The following is a 15,783-nucleotide window of genomic DNA, read 5'->3' as shown; positions in this document are numbered from 1 at the left end:
TGTGGCCATTTTGCGATTCGTACGGTTGGACTCTAGATTGAGAAGTTCACTTTGATCGATGAACAGTTGCGGTTCGGCCAATGTCATGACATCATCAGTTACAGAGAGAGTATCTAGGAACCTCTTTTCACCCGATTTGTCGAGTACTGCAGCAAATCAGAGTTTCGCAGTCTTCTTTTGCAAGGCCTGCTCCACGGCCTCGACCGCTGCCACGGCGCTGCCGTACGATGCCTGGTACCCATAACCACCGTGTCCGTAGTTGTGCACCACCCACTGGCCATCGATCTTCTCTGCCTCTACGCGCGGACCGTCCCGCCGCAGGGGGCGCAGTCCGACGCCATGGCGGATGATGCTGAGTCCCTCAATGCCCTGGCCCTTGTCGACCAGGCTTGGGCAAAGTTCAACGCAGCGCTTCATGATACGCACTGCAATGTTAGGATCTGGGTTGGGATCCCAGTTGTTCTTCTGATAAGTACCACCGAGGATGGTTCCGCCGCCTGCAAACAATACTGTTTAGCCCAATTCAAAAGTGTACCAAATCTGGGCGTCATACCGGCTGCTCGTGTCATGATGTAAGTGACCTCGTCGTCTCCGTCATCCGAGCCGGAGATCGAACACATGACGCCGGGGTCGTTGCGTACTACCACGATCTGGCCGCGAGCGGGCAGAAGGGTGTCATCCAGAACCCCGCCTAACTTCCGCGACGACAGCCCCGTGCAGTTGACGACAATGTCGGCCTTTTGGCCGGAATGATGCGCGAAGGCGGCATCGTTGACATGGTTAAAGATAGCGCGCTTGAATACGACGCCGTTCTTTCGGCATTGGCCGACTAGCCATGGGAGATAGATGGCCGTGTTGATACACACGGATGTGAAGGAGTTGGCGTTGTCGATTCCTGGCGCCAACTCGCTCTTGGGCAGCTGCCGGAACTGTTGTCGATGTAGGGTCAGAAACGTGAAATGTTGGAATCAGAAGTTCTGGGGCATCGTACGTCCGGAACCACGTCCTTGTACCACGGATCCGGCTTCAACAGCTCAGAGAACCATTGGCCCGTCGTTGATTCTCTGTCCTTGATTCGATTGTACACCACCGTAGCTATTGCTGATCAGTTCGAGCTCGATGTTGGAAGTTATTTGCTTACGTAGGAAATGAATTCCCGCCTCCGGGCAGTTCTGTGCTAGATCTCGAAGCCACGGCCATGTCGCCTTTTCAAACTTGCCGACGTTGTTGTTCTCCGCACCCACCCTGTTGCCGAGTCACATTGGTATGCTCGCCGCGCATTGATTTTCAAAAACACACCCTTGAAGTACATACGGGAGATAATTGGCACCTGCCCAGGGGGATGCATATTCAATGTCATAGTCCCCTGGCATGTGTTTGGCTACAACCGTGATCTTCTTCTTTGGGTCTCGCGAGAGGAGCAGGGCTGTTGTCAGGCCGATCACGCCCGCTCTATGCATTGTTTGTCAGTCATTTGCTCCCATTGCTGCCCTGGGGCAATGAGTATAGATACCCCAAAACGACAATGTTTGTGTTCTCCATGAGGAAAAAAAAAAAAAANNAAAAAAAAACTAGAGCCTGCAATAAATTTTCTTTCTGGTCTGTTGTGAACTTGGGTTAATTGATCGATGTCGGCACAAGACGGACTGCCGATACCAGGTAGGACTGATAAGAGCGGGCACCAAGCAGATGAGGATTTTCAACCAGATCTCCTGATATTGTTCAAAAACAAAGCCATTCAATATTGCAATTGTTCAACCCGGTCCACATGCACCCATACCGCGGAAAACCGAGACGAGCCCTCCTCCCCATCGCATCCACAAAAGCGGCTCCGGCGAGTTCCCCGATAAGGGCAAGGTGGTCCTGTTGATGATTTGCGGTCCCGAGTCGCCCAAAAAGCAGCGGCAAGCTATTCCCTTTCCGGAAGTACAGATCTTCCAAGGCATCAAGGCCGCAAATCTCGAACTGATTTGATCATTTTTTGCAGTTTGCAAGTCCTCTCTACGGGGAAACGGAGAGAGGATATCAGACGGCATTCTGAAGGAGAGCCCTTGTTCTTGGGCCTCCTTCTTGTTTAACTTACTACATCTAGTCTTGTTGACCTGTCTCTGCTCGACGACCCCCTCCTTTCGTCGACGGTGGCGTCCCCAAATGAGGGAGACGTACCGGGCAGAGTGTCCTCTTTGCAGTCATGGTCGACCCGTCGGCGGACAAGACGGACAGGGTTGTGCCGGTAATGGCCGCCCAGAAAGCTTCCATGACCTCCAACAACACCGCCAGCAACTCCGTTGATCCGCCGAAAAGACGTTCTACGAGGTCGACCGCTCGGGCTCAAAATAATGTCTTTTCTGATCCGGACGCACTCCGGATGGAGTGCTTGGAGAAGTTAGGGCTTTACGCGTATCCGACCAGGGGAGACGGTATGGATGACCTAGACCATTATCAAGAGTCAAGTTTAATCGATCAATTGACGCGAAATATCACCGTGGCGAACGCGCTAACTTTTGTCTGGATCAGGTAATTGTCTATACTACGCGTTGTCGGACCAGCTGTATGGCGATTGGGACCACGCAGCGCAGATACGCAATGACCTGGCCACGCATATGCGTAATAACCGTGACTATTTCGTACATTTTGCTTCGGCAGTAGGTGGACAGCGTCGAGCTCCGAAACGAGCTGCCTCAGCCGCCGCGCGGTCGTCCACCACGCCGGTTCCCAACTCGCCTACGGCTCAGGATCGAGAGCAGGCTTTCGATGCCATGGTTGCTCGTGCGTGTGAGGATAAGAGCTGGGGCGGCTCCGAGGAGCTGCAGGCCTTTTGCCAATTCTATAAGCGTGATGTCCGAGTGTATACCGATCACGGAATTCAGACCTTTCGGGATGTCAACGCTCCCCCGGATGAGGAGCGGGAAACTATTCATATTGCGTTTCACGTAAGGGCTGCGGAGTTGATATAACCAATCTCTCTTCACTCCCCTGTGAAACTAATCAAGTTCGGCAGAATTTCAACCACTACTCATCAGTGCGGAACATTGACGGTCCACACGAAGGGCTTCCAGCAGTGAAACCTAAAGTAACCGAGGAAACGAACACGACATCATCAGATGGCCCGGTAGTCATTGATGTTGCAAGTCCTTGGAAAGTCTCATCCATTCACGAAGCCCTGGGCGGCCGGTACGACCAGGACACGATTGTGGATGTGCTGCGCCAGTGCCAAGGCGATATCGACCGTGCATTTTCCAAACTTTTAGATGAGGATTTTAGCACCCCTGGCTCTTCTCCCGGAATGCTGTCCCCTGCATTTAAACCGCGTCTGCCTTCCTCTCGATCGTCGTCACGGAACAGCACCGCAAGTAAACGTACCGCGAATGAGGACAGTGACGACGACGACCGCGCCACCCGGTCTTGTGCTCCTCCTTCCCACCGTGGCCGGGAACGGAAACGTCGCGTTCTCCCCAACGTGACCGTCGGCATCAACTTTGGCAACAGTAACAGTAGCGAGCGTGACTTGGTCTCGCTCCGTCTTCGCGTGAGCCCAGACGCTGTTGCCCAGCTGGCCAACAGCGATGCTGCAGTCCCCGCTAGTCAAACTACTATCAACAGTGATACAAACAGCAATTCTAGCTTCAACAGTAGCAGCAGCAACAGCAATACTACCGGTACCACCAAACATTTCTCTTCTTCTCCTCCCACCTCAACCACCGTCTCTGAAGAGGAGGCTTCTCGAGAATCCAAACCGACTCGCAGTTCTCGCCCCGGTCGCAGAACACGAGCCACTTCAGCAAAAAAGAAATCCTCCTCTTCTTCCTCCACGGAATCAGCAACAAAAGACCCTCAGATCAGAGTCGAAATCGAGAACGTGTTGTGATCCCACCTCTAACCCTCGCCCGTTTCCTCTCTCTCTCTCTATCTCTATCTCACGCTCCCTGACATCATGATTCGATAGACATGGCATTTTCGGAAGGCGTTGTTTGATCCAACCTATTTTTCTTTAACCATCTGCACAGACCCAAAAAAAAAACCAAGCCTTGCATACTTTGCATTCACAGTACACACATGACAAACATTATAAAGCTGCATTATTTTTCTCCAGGGGCATTGCGGGCGTTGTGATTCGGTGCTTTTCTTGCTTGATTTTGTTTTCCTTTTTTGGCGGCTCATGATTGATTCGTTGATTTGGTCGGAAAGGTGCATTGCTTGTTGATTGTTGACTCACGACGCGATGTGATGATGGATGGGGGATGATGACTTGTTTATTTTGTTTGGCTCTGTTGAGCGGTCTTGTCTAATTAGCTACGGAAGAAAAACGGGGGGAAAGGAATCAGAAGACGTTTGATGACGATTATTACATTGGGTAAATAGTAGTTCTACATCCATTTCCGGGCCATTGTCCACGTAAAGATTCGAACCAGACGCTCCCGCTAAAAAGAAAAACAGACGCCAGTCAATACGGTAAGAGGGGAATCAAAATGAAAGCAAGGCAGAAGCAAAAAAAAAGAGGACTTGGAGAGGGATAGTCCGTAACTCATTGTCCGCCAACACCAAGCTGCGCCAACTCCCGCTCCTTCTGCCGCAGCGCTTCCCGCATCGCATCAGCCTCTCGCTGTAACTGCGCTCGTCGCTCGAGAACATAACTATCTGGTTGTTGTTGTTGTTGATGCTGTTGTCGTGGGGCAGAATCTGAGGGTGGGACATCTTGATTGAGGATCGAGGAGATGGAATTTACTCGTGAGGGAGTGGTAGCAGTAGCATTAGCGGACATGAATGATGATGAGGATGTTGTTGCGGGCCGGAATTGTTGGTCTTTCCGGTCAGCAGAGAAGGGGGGGAGGGTTTGTGGTTCTTGGAATGGTGTTGGTTGTTGCCCAGACGGATGATGAGGTGATGTTGACCGGTCGCCGTACATGGGGCTGGGGGAGTGGGAGTGGTTCATCTCGGGGAGGCGGGGAGGAGCAGGGTGAGGATGATATGGCAAGGAGGTTGTTGTTGTTGGGGTGATGTTCGAGTTGTACCCCGTAAAATCTACCGGCGGAGGGGCGGTGATTGGTGGTCGATTTGTCGGAACGTGACTGTTTTGATCCGACATCTGGTCGGCGGCTTTAGCAAGGGCAACGGCAGCCGGTGCCTCGGGCGATGCCGACGATGCCCCCGACGATTGTGTGAATGTGTCTGGGGACTGATCTCGCGCGGCCGGGACAACCCGCTTCCGCCGTTTGATGGTTGGTTTCTTCATGGTCACCGGTCGATAGCAGCCATGAAGTTTGTAGTACAAGCCTGGCAAAAGTTAGAGAGACGACAAAAACGCTTCTAGTCATGGGAACGCACCACACGCATTGCAAATTGGATTTCCATTCTCGTCGCGTCTCCAGAGTGGTGTCACTGTGGTTCCGCAGTTTTGACAAGAAACCAGTTGTGCAGGACCATCTGGAGTTGCACCTGCAGCTTCACCATTCCCTTTCCTGCTGCCTTCAGCAGCCTGATTCCAGGCGGCCCTTGATGCCCTGTACATACGGTTGTTGTATGCAGGACATCCCTCACACCCCTCAGCACCACCCGTCCCGTTGCAATTTCCTCCACCAGGGCAAGATCCCTGCGGGAGACAGGTGCCGTTGGTAGCGGGTTGAGTGCCAGGCGACACGCTCCGAGCGCCTGAACCAGGAGTGGAGGCCGAGTCCGACTGAGAGTTCACTCGAGTCCGCTTCGTGGGCCTCTGCGCATTTCTTGCCTTCAGGTAAAGGCCGCAAGCATTGCATATCATCGCGCCAGTGGGTGATCTTCGCCATAACGGGGTGCTCTTTGTGCCGCAATTGCTAGATGGAGATCAACATCAAAGCTTTTCTGTATTCTATTGAAGAGCGTACCTGCACGAATGGCTTGGGAATGAAGGGGTTTGGTTTGACGAGGAGCCAGCCGACGTTTTCGCACCACCGGCTCCCTCGTTCGCCGAGTTGGAACCGTCTCTGGTGTCCTCCATATTTGTCCCTGCGTCCCGGTGACCGTTTTGTTGACTATCGTAGCTCTGCGAATTTGTAGTCGCTTGCATGTGAAGATCGAGCACTTCTCGTGCACCACGGGCCGAAGAAATTAGCTGCTGCGCGGCATCGAGATCTTCAGCGGACGGTTGGCGCATCAGAGCGTCTCCTCGAGGGCGAAGAGAGCCCAGAGTTTCCATCAAGAAAGAACCAGCAGCAGATCACCGGCCAACGATATGCAAGCCTAGAGCCTCCACAGGTCTCAGAAATCGAATCACTCACTTGCAGCCACTCTGATGTTGGATCAAAGGTACTTCGACGTGACACGTTTTATGAATGGAATGAAGTCGTAAAGATTTGCCCGCTACTCTTCTTGTCGTATCAATGCAGTCCGAGGAACAGACAACTTCTCGACCAAGCGGCGGTCCGTCTCGAAAAAGGACGACGGCTGGCAGTCGGAGGAGCGAAGAATGAAGCGGAGTAAGTCAAGTATCTCGCCGAAGAAGATGATGGGTTGATGCCAATCTCGAAGGACAGACTCAGGAGGTTATCAATGCCGGCTGCCTAGAGCTTCTCCAGCACAGACAACTCAAATAATTCCCCTGACCACGCGCAAGAACAAACAGACTTTCCGATAATCAAAGCTTTCAAGGCCGTCGGGAGGAGGGGAGCGACAAACCCCCAGTCGAACCCAGACCGATCTGGAGGGTTCCGAAGCTAAGGGTAAACAGGAGTGGCGTCAGCGCCTGATGAGGCTCTCGGACGAACCTTCAAAACTCCGAGTGCAACAACACGATCACTACGCCAACGTTTGTGGGTTGACTTTCTTCTTCAAAATGGTAGTCCGCGGGGGATGATGGATCATGAACGGAATCACACTCAAAGTTGCCGAGCCAGCGCCAGCGGTTTTTTGATACTATAGTGGCCACTTTTTTGATTTGCTTTCAAGCCCGTTTGATGGCGGCGCAATTCACTGCAAGCCAAAGGTCTCTCTCCCCGGATTCCATTCAGGGTTTAGCGGCCCCCACAGCTGCCAATCGTTTTTCCTGTATTCGGAATGTCGTGCCTCACATATTCCGCGTAATGCAGATGCGATAAAACCGATTGGTTAAATGCGCAGTCAGCCGAATTAGGGCGATTCTGATTGGCTAATGAGTGCTCCTTATCTCTGGCCCAGATCAATTCCACAGCCATCTTGATCTGATCTGATGATCTGATAATCATTACCGAACAGAAAAAAAAGAATGGATTCCAGTCCCAGTATGTAATCAACATTACTAATGAACACAGTCCGAACAAAACATCGCTGATCATGGCAATATCGCATCCAACATTATTTGAACATAGGAACATAAATGATCCACAGATCTCCTCCTCTATTTGCACATCCACTAGTGTTGCGAGAACGTCGCCTCATGGAATTGCGTCGCGTAGTCTCGAGCAAGGCAAGTCCTTGCACATGGCCGCCATTACGGTTTCATGGGGCGACTCGAGCATTGCTGATCATACCGGACTTAGACCTGCTCAGCTCCCCAAGACGGGTCCGATTCGCGCATGTTCGCCGGAGGCTCGATCGAGGGAATGTACTCCAGCACGACGTAGCCAATACCGGTAAATCCGACGATGGAACCGGCAATGTATCGCAGAACTCCGTCATGCAGCAAGAGGCAACCAACGAAGATGTAGACTACCCGCTTCAGCATCAGCTGATGGCAAGAGGGAGCAAAAACCAGCACTTACAGGCACCTCGTCCAACGAACGAAAAGAGGAACGATGCATAGCGGTAGACATAGTCCGGCACATGAGGGAGGAACTCCAGACCACCGATGACTGCGGCGATTAGCAGTGCGTACGGAACGGACGAACGGATGCGTCACTTACCGAGACCAAAGATAATGACATAGACACCAACAACGGCTGCGCCCAGGGAAATAGGGAAGAACTGGGCGATACCGCCCAGAACCATAATGACGGCAACCGCCAGGTTGACAAGACGGCTAGGATAGAGTGTCAGTCACACGCCTTCTCATAACGAACACGACTTCAAAATCGATGCAACTAGCAGACACCTTCTAGCCAACACCGAGTTTGACAGCCGCAGTACAGCCAAGAATATGAAAGACGTACAAGATGTTTGAGAAGTCCATTTTTGCCTGGTGTCAAGAACGCGTAACCAGATGGAGTTGATCAATGATCGGCGGACAGGAAAAACCGACGTCGCAAACGAAATCTCACGTAAATCGCGTCGATAAGTTCAACGGCCGATCGTATCCCAAAAGTAAGGAGAGAGTAAGCAAAGTATGAATCTCGTCGCGCAAAGAGTCCAAAACAAACGGGGGCGAAGCAACACCGGAGCTTCAGGGATGTCGCGGTTTTAACAGCTGGTCAAAAAAANTCTCGGTAATGGACCTTCGGATTGGATTGGATCGCAACCGCGCTATGAATCGATGATGTTAGAAGCTCCAAAATTCCAGTTCAATTCTGCCGCATAAAACATACTAGGCCCCTTTGTCAAAACAATTGCTGCCGAAACGAAAATAATGGGTGGTTGGATGTGGTAAAGTGGTTGACTGAAGCTGCAGGCCAGCCAAGCGCCAAGCGAAGTGGCTTGGCAATGGCTTTGCAGGGCTGCAGGTTAAATAAGTCACGTGACGCGGTTAATTTGCAGCATGTCCGGATCAGGAAGGATGACAGCCGACTCACGTAAGGGGGTAATTGTATGAAGAGGACAAGGTCTCTTATCGACAATAGCCGGGAATGCCATGACAATGGTCGAGTAAGTGGATATCTAATGGTTTCGAGGCGTTCATTGTGACAAAGTTTCCTGCTACAGAGTGCGGGAACGCAAGTAGAACCCTAATCATGTGACTACCAATTGGGCGGCCAGGAACTTGACGAGAGGTGATATTCTCTGAACAATTGCTCCATGGGAGGTTGGAATCCAAATTTTCCGCGAAGCAAACTCCATATTGCCGCCAGAAAACTCGAAAGTTAATGTACAGAGCGGGTATCTCACGCAACTGAATCCATGCCGTGCCGGACCCCTTCCCACAGCCTAAGCAAGAACAATTGCAAATCGTCAATCATAACAACATCAAGCAAGTCTGTACTGGACAATTCATATGTACACGTAACAATGTCGGGACTTCTGTGCTGCCACCTCAGGACTGGAGATGGGTGCTGAATCGCGAGCGATGGTGGAAGAATAAGAAGAATCACCTCCGGTCAAGAGTATGCTTCTTCACTGACGAACAAAACCTCTTCGCCTTGGACTTGACACCATTCCACACTTTTCGAGCGCGCGTCATATAACTTCTATCAAGGTCGACGCTTGGTGCCGGGAAAGAATAATAGAATATCGGTTCTGACGGCGGCGGCGGTGATTGCTGGTTTTGTCTAATCAGTCTGACGTTCCTTCGTGACGGCTTCGGTGCGGTGCTTGTAGTCTGCCCGGCAAATCGAACATGCTGGCTTGTTGTCATTCGATTCTCAGGGGTCCCGGCACCAGATGAAGCCTTTCCAGTCATTGTCGAAGGCTGGCTTTCCTCCGTCTCAGGCATGCAATTGACTTCAGTGGTGTTTACTGGCTCTTCGGTTTGAGTCGAAGCATTCACCGCAAAATTCCACCACTGAGTCTTCCCTTGAACATGGCGGACCGAACGGGCAGTGACTGAGCGCGAAAGAGCGGATTGCGAATATTGCCGACGTGCATGCTTTTGTTGGAAGTTCCACGCATTTCTGTTGACAAGGCTTTCTTCCAGGTCCATCCGCAAGTCCCGTTTATCATCACGCGTGGGGACCAAAGGGTGTCGGTAAAACCCGTTCGCAACCACCCAGAACTTGTTCCGATAGACTTCCAAGGAGCCATTGTCCGTCAAAACCGAGTCGACTTCATCCGCAGACCAGGCCCCATGGGGAGTATAAAATCGAAACACTTCCCCGTTAATGTGGTTGACTAGATCCTGTCCGGTCCTTGAAAGATTGCTTTCGTTGTTACCAGCATAGAGGACAGGGTCGACCAACTCGCTTGCACGGTTCATAATCGAGTCAATCCGCATTTGGTCACGAGGAGTCGAGACTTTTGGACGAGACAAAATATAAAGCATCGAGTGTTCTGGGGGTGTTGCGCACGGTTCCGCCACGGCATTGCCGTTCCAGTTGAAGTGATGGATCTGATCAGATCCATCCGCCGCATCCAGGATTCTGGAGATTCGCGAGCAGAACTCGTCCGAAATAGCGGCATTGACGTCGCTCTCATCGGACGTGGACGCTTCCGTTTCTGCCCGCTCATCGTCGTCCTCAGCCTTCTCTTCCGTGCTGCTGATGCTCCAATAACCGGAGTCGGTTTTTGCCAGTTCGTATTCATCTGGCACAAGGAGCTTGTCAACTGTTTCAATGATTTTAGACGAGACCATCATATCATCGTCCTTGTCGTCAACGTCCGTCTCTTGGGAGCCATCAGACCTCAATACCGCTGGAACGGTATCTTCGTCGTCGACCTCTTCGGACCAGTCGAACCGTTGAGGCGATAGGAGCTCCCGAAGTTCCTCTTCGCTATAGGTTGTTTCGGTATAAGACATCTTGGGAAGTCAGCTGTGGCAAAATCGATGAAGGATAGAACTTGGGCGCAGGAAGGATGGCTGATCCAGTAAAGACAAGAGGTGGTGATAATGACAATGAAAACAGTCGCTAAGTCTTTGAGGATAAAGATGATGCTCAATCCAGTCAAGACAACTATCGAAGAATGGTTCAAGAAAGAAGACCTCATCTGAAGAAGAGACATTGTTCGGGTTGATATGCACTTGGCCAGAATGCCGCAAGCAGCAAACTGGAGGAAGCTTCCATCACGAACTTACATCCACATTTTCAGAGGACACAACCGTCCGGTAAATCCCGTCAAGTATGTAATGGGATCGGTGGAAACCCTCTTTTTGATATGCTTAGTAAACTGCATATCTCGTATTGGGCTTAGCCCTTTTTTAATACTTTTGTAGGTAGGTCCTAAACATTTGGTTGATGTAGGAGTTATGAACTAACTGTAGTTAGTTGACTGAGTTCAGAAGAGAACAGGTAGGCGGAGTGGATTATATGCTTTGTTAAGGACGGAAGATTAAAGCAGTGTCATCACATTGATGGACTCTGGCTATTCGCTCCGTGTCGGTCGCAAAAATAAATCCCATTGCTGAGACAAAGGTTTGTCAAAGAATAGTGGTGACAATGGATTGTTGATGGAGTACAACAGCATTGAGCTGCGGATGCCCCTCGCTTTAGCTCCGCATCACGCGCTACCTGAGCGGAGACTTTCGCGATCTGTGTTGATGAGTGGCGAGCGAAATAATCATTCGTATAGACTCCCGTCGCGGGCGGATTCACTGAAGTTCTCCGCATCCGACGACAAGGAGCCATCCGGAACCAGAACGGCGGTACCGACTTGAGTCGTATGGATCATTGCATGTTCCGGACGGAAGTGCCTGGCTAGCTGAACACTTGTACCGCATCGACATAGCACGACCGAGCTGACGGAACGTCTCGAACCGGAGAAGCGCATTGCCGCCTCGATCATTGGTATTTCCGAGCATCAAAGCAACCTTACTGATCAACTGATGCGAGCCTCATCCGGTTCAATTTTCGATGGAGCTCTTGAACCAATTTCCTTTTCGTTGGAAGATAATCGTTCATAGATAGTCGACATTCTTCCACTTGAACTTCTTGTTCGCACGATCCACGGGACGATTTTGAAATTGGCTCCCATGAAGCTCAAAGACAAGTTCCTTGCTGTCCTGTGGCTGTCCCTGACCATCATCCCCCTGTGATGATGTTGGCACCGTGAATCGGAAGACAGTCTGTTCTTTCGGGATAGCTACAATCAATACATCAGTAATTCAGTCAACAAAGAAGAGATGTATTCCAGCAGGACAACCCTACTCTTTACGACATCATTCTCCGTAACAATGACAAACGTGAACTTTGTGTCTTTGACCACAATCCCTTTCACCCCCACTCTCCCCCCGCACCGACTGCGCACAACCTCAATCTCCGCGCCATGGAAATCCGCACTCACAAGCTTACTCCCATGAGACAGCGCTGTGATCCGGGGCATCATGTCCGGCCTCCGATCCTTAATGTCCAGCACCTCTTGCATGTACTCGATCCACATCTTGTGCAGTTCCCGGAACACGGCATATTTGCATTCTTCCTTGGGGATGTCATAGATCCCGGAGATGCGTTTTTCCTTTGCAGACAGAGGACGTGGGCGTTGCTTGCGAAGGAAATACTCCTTCTTACGCAGGCGGTGCAGACGTCGCCGGGCACGGTTATCGGCAGGGGTGGGGGATGTCGGTCGAAGATAAAGCGGCTTCTGACGAATCCGCTCGGTGAAGAGCTGGTCCGTAGTATCGGGAGAATGTGCCCGAGCGAGAAGCTCGTGAGCAACGTGGGATTGCGACGTCATGATGCTGCGTTGTGTGAAATCTTCAAGATTCCGAAATCTTCACGTTCGACCTCAAAAAAGACTTCCAAAGATCGATCACGTGATATACTGACCCTACATGGAACGTCGTTCGCGCCGCATTTGTCGTTTCAAATGGTTGCTTTTTAGGTTCCCATTGGGAGCACCTGAAAACGTGGGATACCGTGATTATCTTGAGTTTGTCGCAGGAGGTAACTACTTGAAGTTTGTCGATTGACTTTGTTCAGCTCAGAAACTCCGCGGGTTACCCGCGGATATGGATAGCTTCATGCTGCCCCTGAACCATAGCGGAGCTCGAGCATCTCACGCTCCTAAACGGAGCACTTTGCTGTCAAACTTGCCGATATCATTTGATTTCACGTTTCAGTGCAACTACCTTTTTGGATTGACACAGAGAAGTTTGAAGAATAGAAAGTTCAGTTGCATGACACAGTGTCTCTTGAAACGATCCAAAGACTTTGAATCATGAGAAACCTGGTGCTTGGTCCCTGCACCCGCACAGACCAAAATATTTGCTTAAGGGGGAAAAAGGAGGGGGGGGGAGGGAGAAGGGAGGAGGTGGCCCAGGCCTAACTTCGGAGAAGGTTCGAAGCTCGCCAAAAGCAACCTGAAGATTCGGCCAAGCTTGCCATAGTTATTGCCGACACGCGAGCAGCCACAGCAGCAGTTTAGCAGAATACGGTAAATGGTTGCGCACTGTGTAGCTCTTGAGAGTCAATCTTTCGAACTTTATATTATTATATAGCGGGTAAGAGTACTCGATACTCTGTCCTCATACGAATACAGCCACGAGCAAACGGCTACGAGTTAAATAACACGGCAGATCAACCTTACAAGAAAGCCGGTAAGCATACGAGTCGAGTTTATTCTGCGGAGAAGTACCGAAGTGGGCATCCTTGTTGGCAGATCACCCGTTGTCACTCGCCGAGAACATTATTAACTTAATAACCCTTTAGCCGTTTAAGACGTTGAGGAGTTCGCTGAGAAGAGCTTCAAATTCCTGAAAATTTTTTTCTGACATCATCCCAAGCTTGATCGGCAAAGTAATCCTCTTTGGGTTCACGGCGGTTCACCCTCCTCGAGGCCCGCGACTCGGGAGGGGAAGTGCGATTCTTTCCAGCCACTGAGTACGGAGTGATTTCCGGAACTTAAAAAGCCTTAAGACGATCACGTCACACGCACATTGAACTGTTGTGGCCATCGTAACCTAGAAAAGAAATCCACGGCGATTAGGCAGTAAGGTTTGGAGCATTGGGCCAAACTGGTCCCCGAATGTGGGTATCGAGGTACTTGGGTTAATCAGACACGCAACACGTTTTGTCGGCGGTGAGGTAGAGAATGACTTTTTTTAACTATAGATGGTAAGCGAGTGGCGGTGATGGTGCTCTGTAGAAGGGAGAAACGTTTGTTTTGTTTTTGACAGCTACATGCACCTCCGCGGACTTCGGTATTCCTGCCTATGGTCGAGACCTCCCGAATTATCGGTCCATGGATTGCGGAGAACGGAAAGAGTGGGTATCTCCCCTATGGGTCGACCCGAAGCTGTCGTTGGGACAGCATCAGACCGGAGTTGGGACACGTAGAAGAGAGCTCTCACCATGGGAAGCTGGGAGATCGTCAGGAATCGAAAGGGGACTAACCCTGCAGACCAAGTGCAGTCCAATGGCAGTCCATGGATTGCCATCTCTATACGAGAACGATGATGAATCCGAATACTTTGAATAACTTTGTACCAGTTGATTACCCAAGTTATTCCTAGCTGGCTCTCCAAGTAGAGGCGGAGTACTTCATCAATTGACCATCCCCAACGGGTGGTGGATGAACAGGGAATAGGATCAAGAGATCAAAACGATAGCCCAAAGTCTTCGTCATTTCATAGTCATAGAGAGTGGTCAATGTATGGTGGAGATAATGCGATGTCCAAATGGAGAAACGGGGATTAAAAAGACGCAAGATGGGAATCAACTGCAAACGACAACAAAAAGACGTGCCCAAAACTTGCAACAGCCCAATCAAACCTAGGGTGATGACAACGATATTCCTGCCAAACGCGCCTCGAGCCGTTTGACGACTTCCGGATCTGGTTCCTTCTTAGGTTTCTTGGGTCTGTGGGCGAGTCAGTGATCTGTGTGGAGTGGTGGTAAAGGGAAGGAGAACATACGGAATGCGTTTCGTGTCAGGACCCTTTTCTTTTCCGCAGCCTCTACAAGTCCTTTCGTGTGGTTGATATATGGTGTCGCACTGATCGCAAACCCACCGCACGCGCATGCGTGGTTTCTTGTACGTACGTGGCGGTCGCTCCGGTGGCGGGTCGGCGTCGCCAGGATAGCCATTGGGATACTTTTCGAGATTGGGTCTAGAATCTACATTAGCTCTCTGTTCATCCAGCGAAATATGCACGATGGGAACGTACGGATCGCGTGGGCATTTCTTGCAGCGGATGTGCCCGCAAGTAGCACACTCCCTGACATGCTCCTGGAAGACACTCTCGCACCGATGGCAGAAGCGACGAACGCGGCGCCGAATCGGTTTGTAGACCAGATCCTGGCCACCCGTGCGCGAGGGAACGGTGAGAAGCGAGTAGGGCTCCTTGACCTTCCGCTTCTGGTACTCTTGCTTGCGAGCCTCGGCCTTGGCCTTCCTCTCCTTCTCTTTGGCTCGGGCCTCCTTCTCTTCCTTGGAACGGACAGGCGGATAGCGAGGGCACTTCTTGCAACGGACGTGCTGGCAGCCCGCGCAAACCTTGTCACCGGTGAAAGTGGTCTGGCAGCGATGGCAGGTGCGGCGAACACGCATACGAATCGGCTTCTCGACGCGCTCGATGTTCAGTTTCTGCGGCGACATCCACTCATGGGGCTCCAGGGTGAAGCCATATTTGGCGAAGAGGGCACGGGCACGTTCCTGCTGCACGTAGGACCAATCGACGGCGATCGGGCCGCTGGTGGGAGCGGTGGGAAGAGACTTGGCCGGCTTGACATCAGACTTCTCCGGACTGCGGCACATGTTAGATGAACCTCGAGATGCCTACAAACCACAGCAGGAACTTACGCAGGAGACGACTTGCTCGAGTCGCCATTCTTCTCCTTCTTGGTCCTGCTGCGACGCAGCACCGATCCCATACGGCCCACAAAGCGCGAAATGGTATCGCGCTGTTCCGACTGCTGCGACATGGCGGGCGGCAACCGAAAAGTTTTTGACCTTGTTTAAGCAACGGACAAAAGCATTCGTTCCGGGGGCGGGAAGGAGTTCGATCGATTTCCGGATTCGGGATTGCAGGCGCTGCAGGGCGTAACCAAACGGCGGCGCGGGTGAGGTCACTGGAAACCCGACCGAACGGGACGG

General features: G+C 51.4%; 7 protein-coding genes across 7 annotated transcripts; 1 reads left to right on the top strand and 6 right to left on the bottom strand.

Annotated features, from left to right (window-relative positions):
* Nucleotides 1-156: 156 nt before the first annotated feature.
* Nucleotides 157-1,542, bottom strand: VTN49DRAFT_7722 (uncharacterized protein; the record flags this gene model as incomplete). The annotated part of the gene is made up of 6 exons (XM_069416023.1): nucleotides 157-497; nucleotides 554-929; nucleotides 992-1,095; nucleotides 1,142-1,245; nucleotides 1,315-1,452; nucleotides 1,514-1,542. The coding sequence occupies 6 exons, from the start codon at nucleotides 1,540-1,542 to the stop codon at nucleotides 157-159; spliced, it is 1,092 nt and encodes a 363-aa protein (XP_069272083.1).
* Nucleotides 1,543-2,191: 649 nt separating this feature from the next.
* On the top strand, nucleotides 2,192-3,868 carry VTN49DRAFT_7721 (uncharacterized protein; the record flags this gene model as incomplete). Its single annotated transcript, XM_069416022.1, has 3 exons — nucleotides 2,192-2,420; nucleotides 2,518-2,933; nucleotides 3,002-3,868. The coding sequence occupies 3 exons, from the start codon at nucleotides 2,192-2,194 to the stop codon at nucleotides 3,866-3,868; spliced, it is 1,512 nt and encodes a 503-aa protein (XP_069272082.1).
* Nucleotides 3,869-4,525: 657 nt separating this feature from the next.
* VTN49DRAFT_7720 (uncharacterized protein) lies at nucleotides 4,526-6,172 on the bottom strand (the record flags this gene model as incomplete). The annotated part of the gene is made up of 3 exons (XM_069416021.1): nucleotides 4,526-5,274; nucleotides 5,326-5,810; nucleotides 5,862-6,172. The coding sequence occupies 3 exons, from the start codon at nucleotides 6,170-6,172 to the stop codon at nucleotides 4,526-4,528; spliced, it is 1,545 nt and encodes a 514-aa protein (XP_069272081.1).
* Nucleotides 6,173-7,486: 1,314 nt separating this feature from the next.
* Nucleotides 7,487-8,119, bottom strand: VTN49DRAFT_7719 (uncharacterized protein; the record flags this gene model as incomplete). Its single annotated transcript, XM_069416019.1, has 4 exons — nucleotides 7,487-7,659; nucleotides 7,713-7,802; nucleotides 7,854-7,969; nucleotides 8,100-8,119. 4 exons carry the CDS (start codon nucleotides 8,117-8,119, stop codon nucleotides 7,487-7,489), a joined length of 399 nt encoding a protein of 132 aa, XP_069272080.1.
* Nucleotides 8,120-9,187: 1,068 nt separating this feature from the next.
* Nucleotides 9,188-10,552, bottom strand: VTN49DRAFT_7718 (uncharacterized protein; the record flags this gene model as incomplete). Its single annotated transcript, XM_069416018.1, has 1 exon — nucleotides 9,188-10,552. The coding sequence occupies one exon, from the start codon at nucleotides 10,550-10,552 to the stop codon at nucleotides 9,188-9,190; it is 1,365 nt and encodes a 454-aa protein (XP_069272079.1).
* A 1,095-nt stretch (nucleotides 10,553-11,647) lies between these two features.
* VTN49DRAFT_7717 (uncharacterized protein) lies at nucleotides 11,648-12,423 on the bottom strand (the record flags this gene model as incomplete). The annotated part of the gene is made up of 2 exons (XM_069416017.1): nucleotides 11,648-11,832; nucleotides 11,898-12,423. 2 exons carry the CDS (start codon nucleotides 12,421-12,423, stop codon nucleotides 11,648-11,650), a joined length of 711 nt encoding a protein of 236 aa, XP_069272078.1.
* Nucleotides 12,424-14,459: 2,036 nt separating this feature from the next.
* VTN49DRAFT_7716 (uncharacterized protein) lies at nucleotides 14,460-15,611 on the bottom strand (the record flags this gene model as incomplete). The annotated part of the gene is made up of 5 exons (XM_069416016.1): nucleotides 14,460-14,547; nucleotides 14,603-14,644; nucleotides 14,699-14,797; nucleotides 14,855-15,433; nucleotides 15,490-15,611. The coding sequence occupies 5 exons, from the start codon at nucleotides 15,609-15,611 to the stop codon at nucleotides 14,460-14,462; spliced, it is 930 nt and encodes a 309-aa protein (XP_069272077.1).
* Between the last annotated feature and the right edge of the window lie 172 nt (nucleotides 15,612-15,783).

This window comes from Thermomyces lanuginosus, assembly GCF_041956635.1.
Source record: "Thermomyces lanuginosus strain ATCC 200065 unplaced genomic scaffold VTN49scaffold_7, whole genome shotgun sequence".
Classification (NCBI taxonomy): Eukaryota; Fungi; Ascomycota; class Eurotiomycetes; order Eurotiales; family Trichocomaceae; genus Thermomyces; species Thermomyces lanuginosus.
Note: the sequence above shows the minus strand (reverse complement) of the source record. Positions and strands in the feature narration are given on the sequence as shown.